At 37.4% G+C, this 21,148-nt stretch overlaps 1 protein-coding gene across 1 annotated transcript; it reads right to left on the bottom strand.

The window, feature by feature from the left end:
* Nucleotides 1-3,273: 3,273 nt before the first annotated feature.
* On the bottom strand, nt 3,274-17,241 carry LOC121297814 (ganglioside-induced differentiation-associated protein 1-like 1). Its single transcript, XM_041224326.1, has 6 exons — nt 16,909-17,241; nt 12,466-12,658; nt 8,780-8,953; nt 5,808-5,902; nt 4,486-4,600; nt 3,274-3,844 (listed from the first exon to the last, which is right to left on the bottom strand). Exons 1-6 carry the CDS (start codon nt 17,086-17,088, stop codon nt 3,501-3,503), a joined length of 1,101 nt encoding a protein of 366 aa, XP_041080260.1. The 5' UTR covers nt 17,089-17,241; the 3' UTR covers nt 3,274-3,500.
* Nucleotides 17,242-21,148: the final 3,907 nt, after the last annotated feature.

Raw genomic sequence — 21,148 nt, 5'->3', positions numbered from 1 at the left:
CACCTTCTGCATTAATTATGCAGGGTATAGACTGAGGAATGTAGGGCCCGTAATCCCCCCCCCCCCCTTTCCTACTGGAATCCAAACACATGCATCACAGTCCAGACATGTTTAGCAAACCTACAGAGTAAATCAAATGCTTTATTGTTTTGTGTCTTCCATTTCATTTAGTACAATAGAAGAACTTCAAACACATCATTAGTATGGCATGGTCAATCTTCCAAGAACTTCTGAAATAAACTGTTAGTAGATCAAGAAATTCGGTTTAAGAAATGCAGCTAAAACAGCATCAAAAGTGAATGCAAAGCTTTATTCAGGAGATACTGATATAATTGTGACTCAGGGTTGTCGTTGGATCTAGTACCCCCAGGGACAGTTATGCAGCTTAACAAAATGCCAGTATTACAAGGTCATTGCATCGGAGAATACACATTTATCACATCAAAAATAGCTTTTATATATACTCATTCTTTCTGAAGACATAGGCACTGACTTTACAGAAAGACTGGCTCCAGATAACTAATTATATTGAGTGACTCAACCCAAAAACAAAATAAAAATGGGCATAGATATTAGTATATTAGATTCATTTACTGGCAGGCTGTTTCCAAGATAGAGGTTAGGGTTTTATTCATAAAACTTTGCCAGTATTTACATTGAAATCGTGTGCATTTTATTTCACGCTAATGCTTAATGAATAAGGACCATAGATTTACCATAACCAATCAAAAGCCAGAATTGTAAACTTGGTTGCTTTTCTGGAAGGAGAATCCGCCCTTAACCAGGGTACATGTAACTGTTCACATTTTTCTAGTCGGCCTCAGGCAGGTAGCCGTCGGGTACCCAAGGACGAGGCCTCTGGATAATTTTATCTCGCCAATTGTAGGGTGCGTTAATTATTATTCTCCATTCATGGTTTGACGCCCTCGTCTTTTGGGCGGAGGTGGCTCATAGCCACGTCCTATCTGCGGCACTGGTATGCATGTAACTAACTCTTCATGTATTTCCAGCCGGCATCGCGTAGGTAGCCGTCGGGCACCCACAGACGAGACCTCCAGCTGTGAAGGGCGCTCAGGCATAAAACATCTACAATTGTAATCATTATCATTCATTTAAGCAGATTCTCCGTGCTGAAATAAGTTAGCAGCAACGAGGCTGATTCTACTCGGAAGAACCAAGTTTCGTCACGATTGGATGATCACATCTTAAACATGGAATAATACAAGCCCCAGATCAATTGAAATTTTTATTATTTATTATTATTATTATTATTATTATTATTATTATTGATGGCAACTTAATAAAGTAAGGCTTATGAACAAACATCATTAAAAAAGCACCATAAATACATGCATATTTATAAATATAAAAATAAAAAAATACAAATTAAAAAAATACATACATTGTAGCCACATTAACAATTTTATGTTTTTTTAGCAAATTCTATGCCATTATTTTTTTTCTTCTGAATTTTGGTATGTTTGTGATCATCTATGTATGTGGTAGACTGCACTATTCTTGGGTTGGCAGAAACAATACACCATAAACAGTTGTTAATAATAGATGTGGCACAGATATTCTCAAAGGTAGAATTAATGTACTTTAACAGATGCTCTCTCCTCTTTTCTCCTGTCTGAAAATACACTTGCTATCTGTGCCATATGTATAAGGCTTGCAAAAGAAAAAAAAAATATTCTTGTTGTTGCAAAAGAAAACATGACTTTAGCAATGCAGCTTTGACTCTTTATTGAATTACTTCTGATTGCAATGCATTTGTATTATTATTTTCAGATCATGATTGTGATACCGTTATAATGCTGAAGAACTACTCAGCTATTACCAGCAATAGTAACACAATATATATATATATATATATATATATATATATATATATATATATATATATATATATATATATATAGAACAAATGTGTCACTGATATTGTACTGATATTGACATCACGCTACTGTTATACCATTGCAATGTCAAAATGTATTGCCCCATGTGGTGCAATACTGCCAATGGCTCTTACCATTGTAGCTGCCTTTGTGCTTAGACATGTGTGCACAGTATGAAACATTGCTTGTTAAATAGCTAGCCCCTTGTTTGCTGCCATGGTCAGGCTCCATGAACCTAACAATGCTCTGAGCAAGAAAACATGTTCTTTCTGAGTTACAATAAGCTACAAGTCACATGTCACAATTTCAGTTCTATTTCTGTTATGGGGGAGTAGCAGTGACATGTCATGTGAAATAAGCTCCCCAGATCCTATCATCTCTGCTGCAGATACCCGACACACAGCCTGGAATCCTTTTCTCCATCACATGAGGTTTAACTATGATCAACTGCAATTGGACACGCTTCAGAATTTGGTCCACTTGAGCTAGAATGAAAGTTGTATTTATAACAGCTTATGACAGCAAATTATAAACCAGCTTCTTTCCCAGTCTGCCCACCACATAAAAAGTGATTACCGGTCTTCAACTTTAGCAACGTCTGGCACAGTAACAGGCTTTAAAAGGTGCTGGCATCAGTATTTAATGCCCAACCAGCACAAGTAACCATTCAGGATTTATTTATTTATTTTTCTAAATTTAGTTTCATTGGTTTATTTTCATCTTGACCATTTAAACCAGTTAGTAGCCAGCTTTCTAGGAAGCTAGTAAAGGAGTAAGCAAAGTCAAGGCAGCATACTTCAATTCTGTCATAGTGCTTTACTTAGGCCTTGCAGTACCTACAGAACTCCAGCAGCCTGCACTTCTTTTGCTATACGTTGGTTCTACATATTATACGTCGGTAATAGTTTTTTCATGACCCTATTCTAATGCATGATTGCTGAATTAAGCCCAAACCTTGCTCTCTCAAACGCTGATGTTATGTTTGGGTCTTGCCATACCTAACCTTAAGGAGATTTTACAATATCAGAAGTAAAGGTGACATTGTTTAATAGGTCATTTTGACATTTATGCCACCAAATATAGGACACTCCTGGTAAAAACTGTGCTGACGGTCACCTGAACTAAGTGACCAAGGAATCATTTTCAAAATCAATGACACTATCAATAACTTCATACCTAGCCTTTTGCGTTAGATCTTGAAAGCACTAACTGTTAAAACACATCAGTTCTATAAGGGCCTTTTTTTTTTTCTTTTTTTAATTATAAACATTTTCATCGCTGCTTTGTACCCAGTTGTTCTTGCATTTCTTTTTAGATAGCTATGAAATAAAATTAAAAAACTTTTAACTTTAAAAAAAAAGCATTTGTTTATTTATATGACAAAATCTAAATAAAAATAAATAAATAAATAAATAAATAAATCAACCATAAATATAAGGCAATTATTTTCCTATAACAATGTGCTGTTGATATTTCAGTGTCATGGAATGTATGTGTTCCCAGGTAAGTACTCAAATTATTTAATTTTCATTTTTTAGTCAAACATCATTACAGTTATTAGGCTAAAACGTCACACAGACACCAAAAAGAACAGAGTGTTCCCTACATGTATTTCTTTTTTAAATACCAATAGGCAAAATATCCCATCCCGCCGAGGGAACCCATTAGAAACGAGGCGCCAAAGAAAGAAGGGGGCTTTCTCTTTACCATTCGAAATGCGTTTGGTAAAACTGCAGAGAGAAGCGTGGTGTGGATGTCTCCCAGGACCTTACGAAAGGCGAAGCGCTTCAGCACGCGCTCAAAGAAACATTGCAAATTGGGCCGGCTTCCATCCTCCCAGTATTTTTTTGACAGTCCCAGGAATTTGAGGCGGTGTAAAGTGGCCCCTAGTGAGATATCGGCTAAGGTGAAATCAGGTCCACACAGCCACAGCTCACACTTCTGACCTGGAAGAGAATACAGAAAATACAGGTCAAATAAGAATGTGCAAACGTTTTGAAATGTGTTTCCACAGTCGGTCACTGAAACTGGGGTACACCGCGTCTTGTTCTGCCTAGGTATCATACACAGCTCCAGTTCTATGCCTTCCGTTTAACACACTTGCTTACAAGACAGACACTCAGGTGTTTATAAAAGCTATGCAATAGAAAAACAATTTTAGATTTCATGATGTGAAAAATATCACATAATTATATATACACATATATACACACACACACACATTATATATATATATATAGCTTCTATTTATACTAGAGGTTTCTATATTATAAGTTTGACTGTTTACTTTAACCTGTCCTGCCTGGTGGTTAAATGTAGCTGAAGTTTCTTTGAATAAGATTTTTGCAGAGCCCCCCACCCCCCACCCCGGCTCAGTGTTGAAATTGCACGTTCTTTTTACTGAGACATGGGGTCACAGTTAGGTAAAACGAGCAACAACACCCCCACACCCAGGCACTCTGCATTTACTGGCTCGATACCTGCTGGAGGCTAGTGTATCTGCATATGCACCAAGCTGATGTGATGACAGGATTTGCCCTGCTCTTTGAAACATACCACCTCGAACCCCAGGCAATCGGTTACCAACCTTCATATTCTAACTTCCTCTTCTCCAGCTCAGCCTCCACTTGATCCAACACCATCCCAAGTTCACTGAGGATTTTCTTCAGGTAGCTCACATTGTCATGGTCTAGAATCTTGGCCTAGGCAGAACAAGCAGCATGAGCTGACCCACAAGGGGGCCTATTCAAAACATCTACAGCTACGGCCAAAAGCTTTGCACCGCCCTATCAAGTTAACTCATTTTGCTACTTAAAGTCGAATGAAATGTACTGAATAATGTTACGCCAACATATTCAATTACATACCGTTTTGTAGTTTTCCATATAGTTAACCAAAAACTGACAAAAATTGGAAAATGTAACATTTTGAAATCTAACATGAAATACTGTTCTACTATTATGGCTTTTGGTAGACTTTTACAATATAATTTTGTAGTTTTTTTTTTTTTTTTTTGAGTACAAAATGGTAAATAAAATATCTATTTTTTTTTTTTTTTTTTAATTATGTCTTAATCCTAAAATTCTAGGTGATGCAAAGCTTGTAACTGTAATGCCGTTCTATACAAATATAACCAGCAGGATCAAACCACTTTTTTTCTGCAAAACATTATCCACTTAACAATCAAATAACATGCCATGAATGTTTTACTTGTGCTGAAACAGACCAGAAAGAACCTCACTGAGCTGACAAATGACCACTGTCCTTACACTGTACAGGCACTTTCACCAGCATACTGCCTTAAGCTGTGAGGTTTGCAGTAGATTGGTCACCCACAGATACTGCTCTGTAGATGAATAGCATTGCTCTGTGTGAACACAGTGCATTGTGGGTTTAGCAGCTCCACTGTGCATCAGATGGTTTACCAGCCCCAGGTGATACAGTCAAGCAGACACACGCTGGCTGCTTAATGTGAGATCAAACCCCTTTATAGCATTTTTATTTATACACAAATCACATCCAGATGGTGTGAGAAGTAGCAATACAAGATACAGACACTTTCTCCACTCTCCATGTGCAAAACAAGTTGTATTTAATTTGGGTCATGCAGATCATTTGCAATGCTTGTCTGCCAATATCTGGTTCCATAATGTGCAGGAATTAATTTCTCAGACAGCTGCAAAGTGTTAGCAGGTGATGTGGTGTTGTTGAATCACAGGTGTACTTTAGGCAAGGGTGCTGGAACTAGGGCTTCCATCATATATAGGGGTTACAGTTTTGTTGAGTGGTTTTCAGCACCCCCACTTTAAAGATTGTTCCAGTGCCACTGGTTTTGGGGGAGGGTAGCAACACTCAATCAATTATACGAGTAACAATGTCCAGTAGGTGGATTCTGAATAGATTTCTTACCATGAGTTTTTTCTGCTTTGATAGATAAGGCTCTGTCAGCTGAGGTTCCTCGTGGTCCAGTTTCATCAGTTCTGAGGCAGCGTTGGCCAAGTGTCCTGCAGAGAGACAAACAGCACAGCACTTTACATTTCCTTGTAAGGTATGCTGACCCTTTATCCTGGATACCCGTAGCATTGTAGTTTGTAACTCTGTATCCGTCAGTTGTAGTGGATTACTACTTTTGTTCAGTGCTTTTACGTACAGACAGATGGCTGGACAGGAGTCTCAAAGATGCTGATACTTTCAATACCTTGTGATAAGGAATATCCTGAACAAGTTTTTATTACAATTCGATAAGCAGTTCTAGATTTATATAAATATGCAAGCGTGTGGTGCGTAGGACAAAAAGTCTTTAAGTATCAATTTTGGCAGAGCTGGTAAGAACACATTTGTATGACACAAAACACAGCCACTGACTTGCTCATAAAATCAAAAGTTCACTCATACATTACTATATTGCATTACTTGTCTCCTATCTGCATAGCATAAATGCAACATGCTAGTCTTTCAAAGCTTCCTTTTTGGTGTGTTGCCCTGTCTGTCACCATGTGTACTGTGTTGACAGCAGAAGTTGCATGCAATTAAGTTAAAACCATTACACAGCAATTTCCTAAAGGCTGAACAAAAATCATTTTTGTTTTAGTGTGTAAGGGATTATTGAGTGGGTGTCCTTCCGTGCTCAAGCTTGAAACTGCAAGTGTGTGAAACATTCTACAATAGAGAACCACTGTACCAATACAACAGCAGAGCAACTGAGATTCACCACGCTCCTTTTACATCACTGTTGAATATCTTTTAAGATTTATTTTAAAGAGTTTAACACTACAACCACAGTTTATTCTTTTTACTTCTCATTTCATTTAAAAAAAAAAAACAAAAGGAACATGCAGAATAAATCAAATCCAGTCAACTCTATTTATGTTAATTTGACTTACTCTAGTGCATGACCATTGCTTGAACTGGATTTCCTACCACTTTCCTGAATTTAAATACAAAATCACTTTGTGAGCATATATGTTTGACTACTGGTGTTGCTTATTGCTTTTTTTTAATGCAATGTGCTGCTGCCTTGCACCCCAATAAGCAAGTCGAAATCACTGACCCTCGCGATTGTCCAGAAATGATTTGATTGGGCTATTTGATTACAGACGTGTTTCTGTGACTTGAGCTTGTGATGTGATTGCTTCACGAAAACATTGTCCCAGAGGGTCCCAACCCCCACTTTAAGAACCCCTGGTCATGCTAAACATCCAATCGGATATTGAGCAAGCTGCAGATCTCTACTACTAAGTCTCAGAACTCTTAATAGATCTGCTTGGTCTTTTGAGTGATTGAGAGCCCCATGTGTGCCATCTGTAGCAGGCTATGCTATTGTAATACTTAATCTTGCATCATCTGTGCATAAAGAAACTGCCCAGGTGCTGTTCCGGGTGGTGCAATGGTTTATATATGTACTGTCTAGGTATCATTATCTTCTTGATTTCTGCTGTGTTTGCCTGAATGAATGTATTGATCTGATTGTTATTTTCTCTATTAAAGTTACAGTGGTTATTAATATTCATAAACAGAGATAGTCGTGGCAACCTTAGCATTTAGGCTTGTGATCTGTTTCATAAATGCTGAAAAGGACTTTAAAAGCTTGGTAAAAAAAAACATAAATGCATAAACAGTCACACTCCTATAATTGTTGAGCTGTAAGGCATTGACTGATCATGAAATTACTCAATCTTGTTCACTCTCCAGGTAGTTAATGACAAACATCTTGCAAAGTTTTCACAAAGTGTAACGATCTGGCAGGCACAGGGGTTGAGGTCTATGCAACTGGTGCACCGGTTAGAGCTGGGTGAGAACCAGCAACCCTACACTCCTCGAGAGACCATTTACCCACTGCACAAGAGGCAAGCAAGTCAGAAATATTTTGCATTGCATCCCTTTATCTTAGCTGTAGGGGTCAGTCACATTCTGAGACTTGCACAGCACTTTTACCTTCATAACCCGACCCCTAGCCAGTACAGTAACAAGCCGCTGTTTTTTAAACCTCCAAAGATCTCCTTCTAGAGGCTGTACAATTATTTTTCATAATACGTTGTATATTTTCACCCTATGAAAAGTACCTATTACAACATCAGGGCTTTATACATCTAATTCCCTTAGATGGAAATGAAAGACTAAAGTTTACCAGTATTCACACATTCACCGGAAGGTAAGAAAGTAAATAATAATCCAAATTGCTAAAACGCATGCTAATGTTTATTAACATTGTTCTTTGTCTGATTTAGCTTTAAAAGATGTTTACCCCCTTCTTCCTGCATTTCTGCTTTGTGGTGTGTTTAGGCTTCATCCTTCTGTCACATTTCTGTTTGCAAAGCAAACAACAGAGCTCTCTGCATTACAGTGACAATGCTTCCCAAACAGGACTTTTCCTTAATTACATTTTCAATTAATGTAATTTGAATATGTTACTGAAGAAATCTGATACAAGACACTAAGGTTGTGTTCAAACTCAGCAGGCTATGCATCAAGGTAAATGTAATTTATCAAGCTGACTCACAAGCTGCCGACACTAACGGACAGATTCTTAGAAATTACATTTCGCTTCCTGGGCTAACCCATCTTTATAGTATCACAACCTGATCAGACGTTCTCTACATATGTAAATATGTAAGTGAGGCGAATGCATGGATACCGCTACTAGATCCCTGTCACTGAGGACATGCAGCCCCTGTAGGGCATCACGATTGGATCCGTCGCTGGGGACATGCAGTCCCTGTAAGGCTGTATAAAGCATATCAACCCTGGAGCGATTGTCTGCTGTACACAGTAGTTCTGCACTAATCAGCCACAAAGCCAAAAACCAGAGCCTGCAATTTATCCTGTATTATCCTATATACAGCAATAGTATGTGAGCCCCGAAAGGAGCTAGCATCACTTACTACGTATTTCAGCGGTGGCGTACTTTGGGATCATGGAGTCGGTGGTTAGCTCTGGGTGGAGGATGCAGCCGTGGGTATAGGCGTCCATTGGCAAACCATCTAGAAGCTCTCGGTACTGATTCACTCTGGCATAAAGAGGAGTCTCAGATTCAGGTATCAGCTGAGCAACATTCTCTACAACAGAAAACAGTGGGAATGTTAGGGTACACAAACTTGACACAAGTAAGATCTACTGGCATGCAATATTTTAAAATATATGTACTGTACAATATATCAAGGCGTTATAACATCAATAACGAGGATCATTCTGATCTCAAAATAGAAATAGATATTAGCTGGATGGTATGAACAGCTGCAGTTCAGGCCACAGTATGTTATATTTTCAGAGTCTGACAGATTATATCTATCTGTATTAGAGTTACAGAAAAAATGACTATATCAAGTACAGCACAAGTACAGCAGCAACTGCCTTTGAGATGTATGGGTCAAGTTACATCAAAGAACTATGATATCATACAGGCATTACCACAATAGCTACATCTGTCCTACAACAGCCCCAACAAAACAACGTAGCGTTAAATAACTATGCCGGCAAAATTACATTCACCTAATGTTACTTTTCAAAAATCCTGAATATTTTTGATATACATATGCATACCCTTTTGTCAGCATAGAATTGTGGGTAAAACTTGAGAATTGGTAAAATTTTAACCACTGAAATGTCCAGGAACATGCAATTGAATTACTGTGGACAGCACCATTCCTTTTGAGTTTAGCAAGGGAAGGTGGGTTTGAATACAAGCAGCTAAGGCATTTAAAAACAATGGCTTACTTAAAAAAAACAATAATAACCAGGAGTGTGCAAATTTCATAGGAGTAATAATAATTTTCTATCTCATTTTCTACCACAGATAGATAACAAAACAAAAACTGGCCACAGATTTCTAAGTGTTCAAGTGGAATGCAATCCATATTCATATTAGCTATTATTTTTCCTTCCAGCCATAGAGATTTCCTTCCCAAATTCACGTATGAACAGAAGCAAATTTAACACACGATCAGAAGAGTTCATTCCACACTTCAAGCGGTAGATTAAAACTCCTGGCAATTAATTTCAGATGCCTCAGGGAACTTGTTTCCAAGAGCTCTTTCCTCTTGAAATGAGCAGCAGCTAAACGCAATGGGAAGTTTCAGATGGCCCACCCCCTATTCATCATGTTTACTACGTGCTGCTTGCTCTGCATTCACAAGAGAGTGTTCAGACTCGGATTATGGTTTTTACAACAGCAACAAATGTCAGGTTTAGAAGATATCCACTAGTTCAGGAGCAGCTGTCAGCCTTTTCAAAAGAGAGCTAAGAAGATACACACTTTGAAACCTTTTGTTAATAAGACAACCCTTAATATTTTGACATTTTGCCCATTCTGATATGATTAATCGACCAGCGTTGGAGTGTACGGAACCCTATTGTACTGTTCTGAAATTGATTTCCCATCACGGGATAAACAACATTTCTAATTCAGCTAATGCTAATTTAAAATGCCATTGACTGTACACCACTTCTTGGCAATTAAACTGGGTTAATCCTAACAATTTAATTTACTTTCACACATGTGCAATTGACTGCTTCCTTGACAAATCCACAGTTGTTTTTAAAATTTACAGTTTGAATTAGACAATGAATACTTTTAAGAGGACCAAATTATGACATACTACACATTTGAAGTATTGTTCTGCAAGTGATATGTGATACATGCATTTGCTCATACATTTTACAGAAATGTAAAAACATGCTGGATTCGCTCAGAAAGGGCCAGATCAGGTAACGCATTTGTTAATAAACCTCAGGGTCTTTGGTTTGATCCCCATCACCGACACTAACTGTTAAAGACACCCAAGTTCCTCTCGTACACAAAAAAAACCAAACATTTTTTGGTTTAACAAATTAGATGATCCAGATCAGTGTGTTTAAATGCAAATCGGATTCTTATTCCAGTCATGCAGAATTCCAGACACATTTCAAATAGGACATGTGGAATATTCTACCCAGATTAAAATACACCCATTGCAAAATAAATTACAGTTTGCATAATACAGCATTGGAAAAAGAAATATGTAGGGAATAGGGTTGATATCAAATGCAGACAGGATCTGTGCAGCCCAATATTCTACATGACCTTGTCAGCCTTTGCTACATTATTTAAAGATTACTTTCCTTTGGATCGTCTAGCGCTCCTAAGATCAATGTGGCCTTGAACTGACATATCGACTCTGGCAAAAAGTACCTACATCATTAATACAGTTATGTACATACTCTTGATTGCCAATAGTTAAAATTTGAAAAGGTATCCCTGTTCAACTACCACGTTCAAACAGTCAAGTCAACTGTAAAATAAATAATTAAAAACAGTAGTCTACAATTAGTTTCCCAGCGGAAGCGTACTATTAGTTATTAAAAACGATTATGCTATAATACATTGCCATAAATTAAAATTGATTTTCCTACCTCTTAGGATAGGAGATAGAGGCCATGTGTGTCATGAACTTCGGTTTAAAAAAAAAAAAAAAAAAAATTCAATATGTTTTCAATATACAGTCGCTGTTCGTTTCACTTTATCTTTTCCTGGTGTTGAATTATCAAACAGGTTCAGCCGTACCATGTATAGTCTTTTACAAGTGATTTCGGCTTTTGTGGACCACCAGTAGCACCCACTGGTCTAAACTAGTACTGTATCACTACTGGACTGGACAATACCCCCAGAAACTGAATTCCAAGCTGGTGTAGAAGCACACAAACCTTGTGCTCACAAGGGGTTTCTTCCAGGGATTTGGGTTAATTAAATACTGAGCTGGGCTGCACACCAAATGATATAATTATAAATTACAGTTTATGGCAGGATTAATTATCGAGAAGAGAAAGGTTAGCATATAACAGCTGGAGGTATAAACCTACAAGAAATATTCATGCAATGCACTTGCTATAATACCTTGGGTGGACAAAAAAATATTTTGTTTTTAAAGTTAATCATTTAAACACCATAGGATAAATTGACCAACCCTTGACATTTGACAACCCTTAATTTAAAATGGTTTTTAGCTAGCTGAAGTCATTTCCTAGACAGGTCTGAATCATAAAGTTTTGAAAGAGAGACACGTTACACAAAACATATTTTGCATCTTTTTTTTTTTTTTTTAACACTATATCTGGTAGTGCACGAGATTAAAGAATCTGTTTGCAAGCCTTGTTTTCAGGTTATCTTGCACTTCCTTGGTCATTTCATCCAGAGAGCGAAATTCTCCCCACCCCTTGTACACTTTCTTTCCTATCATCAACATTCCACCTGCTTCCCCTTTTGACTGACATGCTTTGTAGCCAGTAACATGCTTGACCCCAAAGTCAGTGTTAGGGCTGAAACGACCAAGTAAGTGTAACAGTAACAGACTTCCTGAGAGCAAGACTTCAGTCTTGTGCAGTATTAGACATCATGCATTTCTTTCAACACTTCACCTTTGAGACCTCCACAGCAAATGTAAGCCGGGCTGGATTTAGCGAATCATTCTGAGACAGTTTTGCTCTTTTTTTTTCCTTTCTTAGTGTAACACAAACTGCAAAATAATAATAATAATAATAATAAATTTAAAAAAATAAATAAATAAAAAGACTGTGTTATGTTGAATTTAAATACCTCCCACAAAGTTTTTCTCTAAGTAATCAATAATCTGGTTGTAGTCACTGACAATGGTGTCGCCGTGGATGAAGACTGGTACCTCCTCCCCCAGATTGAGCCTCATAAACCAGGGCTCTTTGTGCTCTGTCAGAGGCAGGCTGACATCCCGCTCATCACACACCAAGCCCTTCTCATTAATAACCAGGCGGACCTGCAATGACAAAGACAACAGCATACCATCACCAGTCAAATATAAATACGACCAGCAGCCTACCTTTACTCGTTTTCTCAAGCTCCACCCTCCTACCACCTTCAGGTCTAACTATACAGAGGGAGGGGTCCCAAGTATGTGAGGGCTTTACAGTGTTGAAACAACTGCCAATTCCAGCCCACTGTGATGCCATACTTTTATACCAATTTAAGCTAACAAAAAAAAAAAAAAAAAAAAAAGTCAATTTTACCTAGTTTGCATTGTGCTATGAAAACAAAACACAATTTTAATAGCAGTTGACAAAATATGTACACACACTCTTGCTAAGATACACCCACTCAGTCATCAACACAATGAAAATGTAGCTCATTTTACAGCGTGCAGTTTAACTCCTTGTGACAGGCGCCCAAAAAAAAAAAAAAAAAGTCCTGTTTCCCCACTTTTATATTCCTAATTCTGTTTTAAAAATCCAGCCAAGATTTGTATATACACCATTACCAGCCTTTACACAGTATTCAACAGACTACACATTTACTAGGTGACTTTTGTAGGGATAAGCAGTGAAATTAAGCTGTAATTTGAACCTGTTAAATGTTATTCAAGTCTTTGATACAAAACTAGACAGAATGCGCTACGGTGCACAGTTACACAGTTCATGTCTAGTGTTATAAAAAAAGGATAACTCCATACATTCTTTTAGAAAATAATACTATTTATGGGAATCTGCCAATGAGTGTTGTCCATTGAAACACAGATGCTGGGTTCAGCACCCACTTCTCTGTGGTTCAAAAGAACCGTAAGATCTTTCCTACACAGGTGGAACAGAAAACTTGAATCAGCTGACTGCGCAAACCAAGAAATAAAGTAATCACTTTCCACTGACCTCCTGCCTATCAGACATCCTCCTTTCTCAACCACATCGTCTCAAAGCTACATTTCTGCCAATATCTGGCAAAAACACAGATCTGCCAAGCAGCTCAAAAAACCTGCAGCCAGTCTATGCAATACTAAGATTCTGTACAGCCAGATCATGAGCAGGTTCCTCCTTGAAACCCATTTCAACAGAACCAGGCATAAAACGACCAAAACTCCTCGGATGCACACAAAATATGATCTATATCTTTCTTTTCTAAGTACAATCAGGACTAGGTTTCAAATACAATGCAACCGTTGTACCATAACACAGAGCATATTTACCTCACTGTGCCTGCAATCAAGCAGCTTCTCCCTAATATTAAGACAGGTCTTCTTCATACTGTTGATTTTACTAAATAATAACAAACAACATACTGTATGTACACTTACAGGTATTTAAATGAATCCTTGACCTTCAGCCTTTTTCAAGCTGAGACTGGGGAATTTTTATTTATTTATTTATTTTAGTTAGTTTGTATCTCATCGTACTAAGTTATGCTTGTCATGCTTGGAACCCTCTCCATTTGTCAAACAACTGTCTATTCAGTGAGACTTATCTTTGGGCTACCGTTTAAGTAATACGACACAAATTGCATTTGATCGCCTGCACAGCATTGCAAAGATTCATTCTCACTTGGACTTTGACAGAGTTGCTATCCAGTCTTGTGTTTAGACTTGGACACTGTTAAAGGGGCTTTCTCAGCTTACTGAGACCTCACCTACAGGAACTAAAACTTCCAATACTTTAACAATCTTGCGCATGTTATTACTGGCAGAACCCTTGAAGGTGCAATCCATCCCCACAATCTTTTGTTTGCCAGTATACTTCATAAGTATCTATTTTTCAAATGCCCTGGCTTTCCTTATTCACAAATGATGCATACTGGCGCTAGGAATTACACAACACTACAGAAAGCTATGAAGTATCACTCAAGCTCTACTTCCAAGTGGAATATCACTCAAGCTCTACTTCCTTTATGTAAACTGGACTGAAGTCAAAAACAGATTTAAGCAGGGAAAATGCACATGTCTTCAAATGAACAAACTACTAGCAGGTAAGTGCAGTGGCGTTCATTTCATCCTTTAAACATACAGGGCTAGATTCTCAAAGCTGTTTACTGTAAATCATCATTCGCTCAATATCTATCTGAAAGAAAGAACAAACAGCATTACAATTCTCAAACCAAGAAGAAGCCAACTTAAGACTACTTACAAGTTCCTAAGTTAAAAGTCTGGGCTGTTTATATCGGATTAGGTAACTTTGTTGGGTGTGTTTCTCCTTTCTGAAAAGGATGTGCTAATGAAGACCTGGAGTAAATGGCATTATGTTGGTATCTAAGGTCACAACTAATGTATCTTGGATATTTAATTACACCAGGATCTGTTCTGACTTTAACTGTTCTTGCTTTCGGGCATTTTTGCTTACATTACCCGTCTCCCATAGCGATTCTACAATGACATCTCTTGAAAATGAGTAAGACAAGATTATTATTTTCCTAATGAGACAGGCTGATATATTATCCTCTACCTGTCTGCCAATAAAAGGGCTTCCTTCAACGACACAGACATTGCTGAAATGTCTTGAAGAAGAGGTAGGACTGGGTACGATTCAACCTGGTATGAGATCATATATTATTTTTTTTTTACAATAAATTACATGTGAGATGTACCATACATAGTGCATATATGTAAGGGTTATATATAACCACTAAACACCCTTACTGCCACATTGTAACAATACATACCTGAGCTACCAAATTGTTGGTATTATATAAAAACAGTCAGGCACGACAATTTCCATGTAAATTACTAAAAGTCAGCTAGAGAAAGAAATCAGCAAAGGCATTTTGTCTCAATCAATTCAGTATTTTGAAACTTGCCCCCTGTAGTGTTGTTATAAGGGATTGCAGTTCTGTACTAAAAAGAGAGAACAGCCAAACCTGAAGTTATGCAGACACAGTGCTTGGGTAAAGCATAGAACACTTGCTGTGTATCTCTTTTTAACATGTCAACAAGCATTTTGGGTAAAAGAAGCTCTCAGTTTGCCTGAAATCTGTTACACTTCCAAGGTCGTATTTGTCCTGGAGAGATTTTCTCTCCAGCCCTTCAACACCTTCTTTCCTTTCATTAACCAACCAGCTCCTGCTTCCCTTAATGATTTGCTTTGCAACCACGACCCCAAAGACGCTGCTGAAGTCGAATGACTAAGGAATGTGAAAAAGATGACCTGCAAGTAAGCCGTGCAAACTGAGAGCTTTCCTTAACCCATTGAAAATACTGGTTTGCCCTAAAGGATGCTTCCTTCAAAACTGTTAACATGATACCTACACGCACATGACAATTCAATGACAGTCATTGAAAGGACTGTGGCACATGTGACTAATCCCTACATTTTCCCATGTAATCATGCGGATAATAGCTAAAATAATTTGATTGGACAAGACCTAGGGAGGGATAAACTGGTTCACCATGTCTAGCTAGTGACTCTTGACGCATACGTCCATACGCAAACAAACTGGACGGTCAACATATCAGAGGTGGATAAAATGTGGTACAATAAAGGAAACCTACACCATGGAAGTGAACATCATTTTGGTGCACTGCCACTTTAAGGGTGGGCCTATATTTTGTATAACTGCACTATCCTATAGGCTGCATCTCCAGTGTTTTAGTCTTGTCAGTGTGTGCAAATACAACCATATTATGTGAAAATTCTTATGTAAAGACAGTTATAATAAGAACATTTGAAACTCATTTACCACACAAAATAATTAATTCCTACTGTATAACAGTCAAATTTGGGATTTCTTTATGTGCAAAAAGTCACATTTAATGATTTAATATATTAATACGTTCAAATATATTTAGCAAAGAAAACTAAACACTAATGTTCTCCTATTGGCGTGCAATTTATTCAAAGTCATTCGTGTGTTTGTTTTCCACTTTCGTTTTAATATGAATTATTTATAACGTGTGTCACAGTTTAGGAGCACCTCCAACTAAAATTCAAGGGCGTACAAATTCAGGATTACAAATAAAAGCTTTAGAAAAATACATATTCTTTAGAAATAAATACATTACACTCATTACATCCTTGAAACACTGGTATTGACCACGACCCTGCAACTGCATATATACACCTGCTGGAAAAGACGTGTGAATGCATTTATTAAATTACTCCGCTTCGTGATTTTTATGCACCCATTACCCTAATAATACACACTTATATTATTAATACTTCTGATATGTTGCATTGGTATATACAATTACACACACCAACACTGAATGTGTATAAACTGGAGTGACAAAACCATGCATTTCATACAAGAATGTACCTTTTGTGAGCTAAAAGATTGCGTCCAGTGATACAAAACGAGCCTGTCTTTTGAAATGGGTTTGCAGTCTATTGCTGGTCCTTGGTTTCCCTCCTCGTCTGCGATTTTTCCGTCTTCGTCTATGGCAGAAATTGGCCACCAGCTACAGTTAGTGGGGGTTACATTAGTGGAGGACGCCATGACAGAGTATTATTACTGGGAGAGAAAGCGGGCGAGCAGGAAGAAAACTCAGCATCACAAGCTGAGCATCATCATCACAGCACACACCAATGCGCGATCTTACCACCCCACACACACAAAGCAGTAGGGCAGGAACCAACAAAAGGGCGGTATGTACTGCCGACGTTGAACAACCTCACGTCATGGAAAATAGACATATAGATCAATATAATTTGGTATGTGTGTAACATCGGAGCAGAGTGATACGGTGAATACTTAATAGAACACTTAGGACAGAGAACAAGGTCACGAAGCGCTGGTTTTCCTTGTTTATAGAGCTGGTAGCTGTTCAGGTTAGCCGGTCATGGGGGCTCAGCTCTAATGATTCAAAAGCCTTTAATGCTGGTTGAAGAGCCAGTCGTACTGGTTCAAAAAGACAGCCAAATTAACGTTAATTTACTGCCAAAATCCAAATTGGTGTCTTAATTGAACTGCCTTAAATAAAAGTAAATTAAATGCATAGACTACCCACTGAGTTTGAGGTACCACACACATTGAACTGAACACAAATGGTACCCAAAGAGAGCTGCAGCCCAGGTTTGTTCCGGCATTCCTGGAATCATACCCTGCTAGTGTTCGATCTCAGTGCCGGTAATTCCAAAATGGACTTTCTGCACAGTAAGTATAAGAGGACCCAACAGGGGTGGGGCTTCAAAGCAACCATGCCGTGTCAATGACCTGCTTAAATGCAGACATAAACGAAAGAGCTTCAAATGTAATTGCATTTGTTTGTTCACTCTTTCCCTCGCCATTTAACGTTGTTTGCAATTTCTGAGTGGCTGTGTTCTGCTGCCCTTATATTATGTTGTTATAATCTTTTTATACTGTGGTTTCATCGCAATTGACCCATTGCCTTTGTATTCCTGTATCACTCACAAGAAAATGCCATCTAATAATCTAGTTAAGTATATCAATACACATTCATGCAAACCAAATGTTTAGGGATTACAGAACAAAAACAAACAAATCTTATGCAAGAGACGACATATTTTAGTGTTTCCGTTGTTTGCTCCTAAACTATACAAATAAACACTAAGATGCATATTTTAAATTCTTAAATAGTTAGTGGTTTAACAGTATAAACATGCAATACAATTCAGTATATGATTTTTATATTATTTGATTTTTATTGCGAAAATAAACATATTTAATCACAGTAATAAACATTGCCTTTCTAAATTGACCGCATTGTTGATTTATTGAAACATTTACGTTGCTGTTTGCTTCTGTGTCGCATTGTGTTGCTGTGTCCCATTGGCGCTTGTTAAGCACTTCATGTAACACAAATCACCAGGAAGTGACCCTTTAACATAAGGAGAAACTAAAAAAAAACATGTCAATTTGTTAAATACAAGTTTTCAGATACTTCCTCTTCTTACCATTAGAGGGTACCATTGACTTAAACCTCTGATCCAGGTCAGAAAAACACACCTCAATAAAGTATTCATTAACTTTGGTTGATTATTATTGTTTACAATGCTCTATTGGTAAGTATACAAACATGTTTTATTATTCTGCAGAACCTAAATACATTCAATTTAGTAAGGTATAAGCTATAGTCACACTTTCTGTATTGAAACTTTCATATGTTACTATTAATATTACATTTGTTTTCATATTATAAGTCCCTTTAAATGGAATATTTAATTTAAAACATTTTCAATACAACCATCTTTGCTAACTTTATGCAGTAGGCTAAATTATGAGGTATCTGAATGATAACCATAATAACACATGTGAAATGTCTGTATACTGCAAGTAAAGCGAATTGACTTTTAACCGATAAACATATTTAGCAATAAGAAATCCATTCATATTACATTTTCATATTGTTTACTGTCTCTTTACCTTTATATGATGTTTGTAATTATTCAGAGCGAGTCTTACTGCAATCACTCAAATGCTGTGTCCTGAATTCAGTTCTTCTGTTTTAGTGCCAGCCATACACATCTATAACATAGGTTAGATCAGTCAGTGTCTTTACAGTAGTGAGAGACAGCATCCTCTATTGCACAGCTACTGTGTATTTCCAGCAATACAAAAGTAATTCCACTGTCTCTAGAAGGCTTACACTGCTATAAAGACAGATCAAGTTAGCCAGTGTTAAATACGACATGACTATATCCTAGAACTGAAGAGCAGATTCTGCACTGGATGAGACACCATCACTGACAGAACATCAAGGAAAATGTCCTGATGTCACTTACTGAGGTATTTTACAGTTCTGCTCGTGAGGTATGTTCAATTCTATCTATGGCAGAATATTACATGGTGATGGCCATGAGTTTTGACCTGCAGACATGTTTCTGCCAACTTGGCATCTGCTTCTACGTTATGAAACGCAAGAGAGCCCATACCAGACCAAGGCACCCTGATGAGGAATAACCTTGTTTGAGAAAGATAAATAAACATAGGCATGGGTGGATCTATGGATCCGTCCCCCCCTTCATCAAAAATGTCAAAATATTGTTTAGGTATGTTTGGTATCAGGTATCCCCCCCTTCATGAGAGTCTGGACTCTGCATAGACTATCCTAATCCCATTAACTGGTAAGTCTGAACACCATGTATTTAAACATTGGAATAATTAGAAAAGTACAGTATTAAGGTGGTAGCTGCTTTTTTTCTGTTAAGAATCTATCAACCTCTGTGGATACTGATGCTCCACTGACTGCATTCAGTGTTTGCACAGTCCTCTGCAGCCATGGTCTTCCCTTAAAAATCCCCAGTTGTTGGGACAATTGCCTTTTCATAAAGACAAGCAAGACAGTCCTTGGTTCCTATTTGTTCTGCAGTTTGGGGTACATGGGGACGCACAATCACACAAACTGATAAATCTTCCCATTCAAACATTACAGGGTCACATGGTTCAGCTGCTTTGCATACCTGTGACCTCACAGTTGTATGCCTTTTATGGGGTGACCCTTATAGCATACAATCCTTTTGTTCATTGGTGACTGTTTTGCTGGAAGTACCTGATGTTTTAAGCAAACAAAATGGAAAAAACATCTCAAAGTTATTAATAAATTACAATATCGTGTTCCTCCATTCTTCTGGCCTGAACAGGTATGTAGGGTTACATTCAGCACTTCTCAATTCAATCAGATTTGCAAACACATATCTGCAATAGCAACAGTTTCAAAAATTGGTGTCGACATTTTAAAAGCCCTTAGAACAAACAAATCAAAAACATAAACCGTACACACATACATAGAATCACATAAGCAAGGACAGAACAGTCTTGTCACCTTTTCCTGTTAAAAGATGGGCAGCTGTTGTAGATAGTGGGTGTGCAGTGCAATACAGTACATGGAATATTAATATTCCTCTAATTTACTAGGGTTTATCCTTTATGGCAAACGTCAAAAGTTTCCTTCTAGGAACAGGTTGTTTAGTTTTGAGTTTGCATCCTAATGTTCTGATTGATTAATTTGTGCATTCCAAATACTGTTCTCACAAGCAAATGAATGGATTATAATAAAGCGTCTATAGGCTGGTTTAATTATATAACAATAAAACATACACCCATACGCTCTACTATGATCCATTAATGTATGCTTGCATGTTTTATTATTTTGGATACTCTTAACAGATAAACCAGTTACCACCATCTTAAAACAGTACGCAGTGTAATTTCTAATTATTCCAATGTTTAAATAAACTGAGGTCGGATTTACCAGTCATATTTTTTTAGACAATAAACGACTTTTAAAAGAAAGTCAACATGTTCTTTAAATATGCTTAAAATCCAACTTGACGTTTTTGAAAGCTCTTAACAGGTGCCAGCCAGCTTCGTAGAAACCGTATAGAAATGAATGTACTCCTGTTGCTTTCTAACAGGATTGTAGTTATATATATATATATATATATATATATATATATATATATATATATATATATATATATATATATATATATATCTATATTTGAATGTGTACTGTGAGTCAAGATTAAACTTCGATAGTAAATCGTCGTAGGGATCTTCTAATGCGCTAATAGTATGCACAGCTCCCCTCCCCTCC

This window comes from Polyodon spathula, chromosome 23, assembly GCF_017654505.1.
Source record: "Polyodon spathula isolate WHYD16114869_AA chromosome 23, ASM1765450v1, whole genome shotgun sequence".
NCBI classification, from domain to species: domain Eukaryota; kingdom Metazoa; phylum Chordata; class Actinopteri; order Acipenseriformes; family Polyodontidae; genus Polyodon; species Polyodon spathula.
The sequence above is the reverse complement of the archived record's forward strand: the minus strand, read 5'-3'. Positions and strand labels throughout refer to the sequence as shown.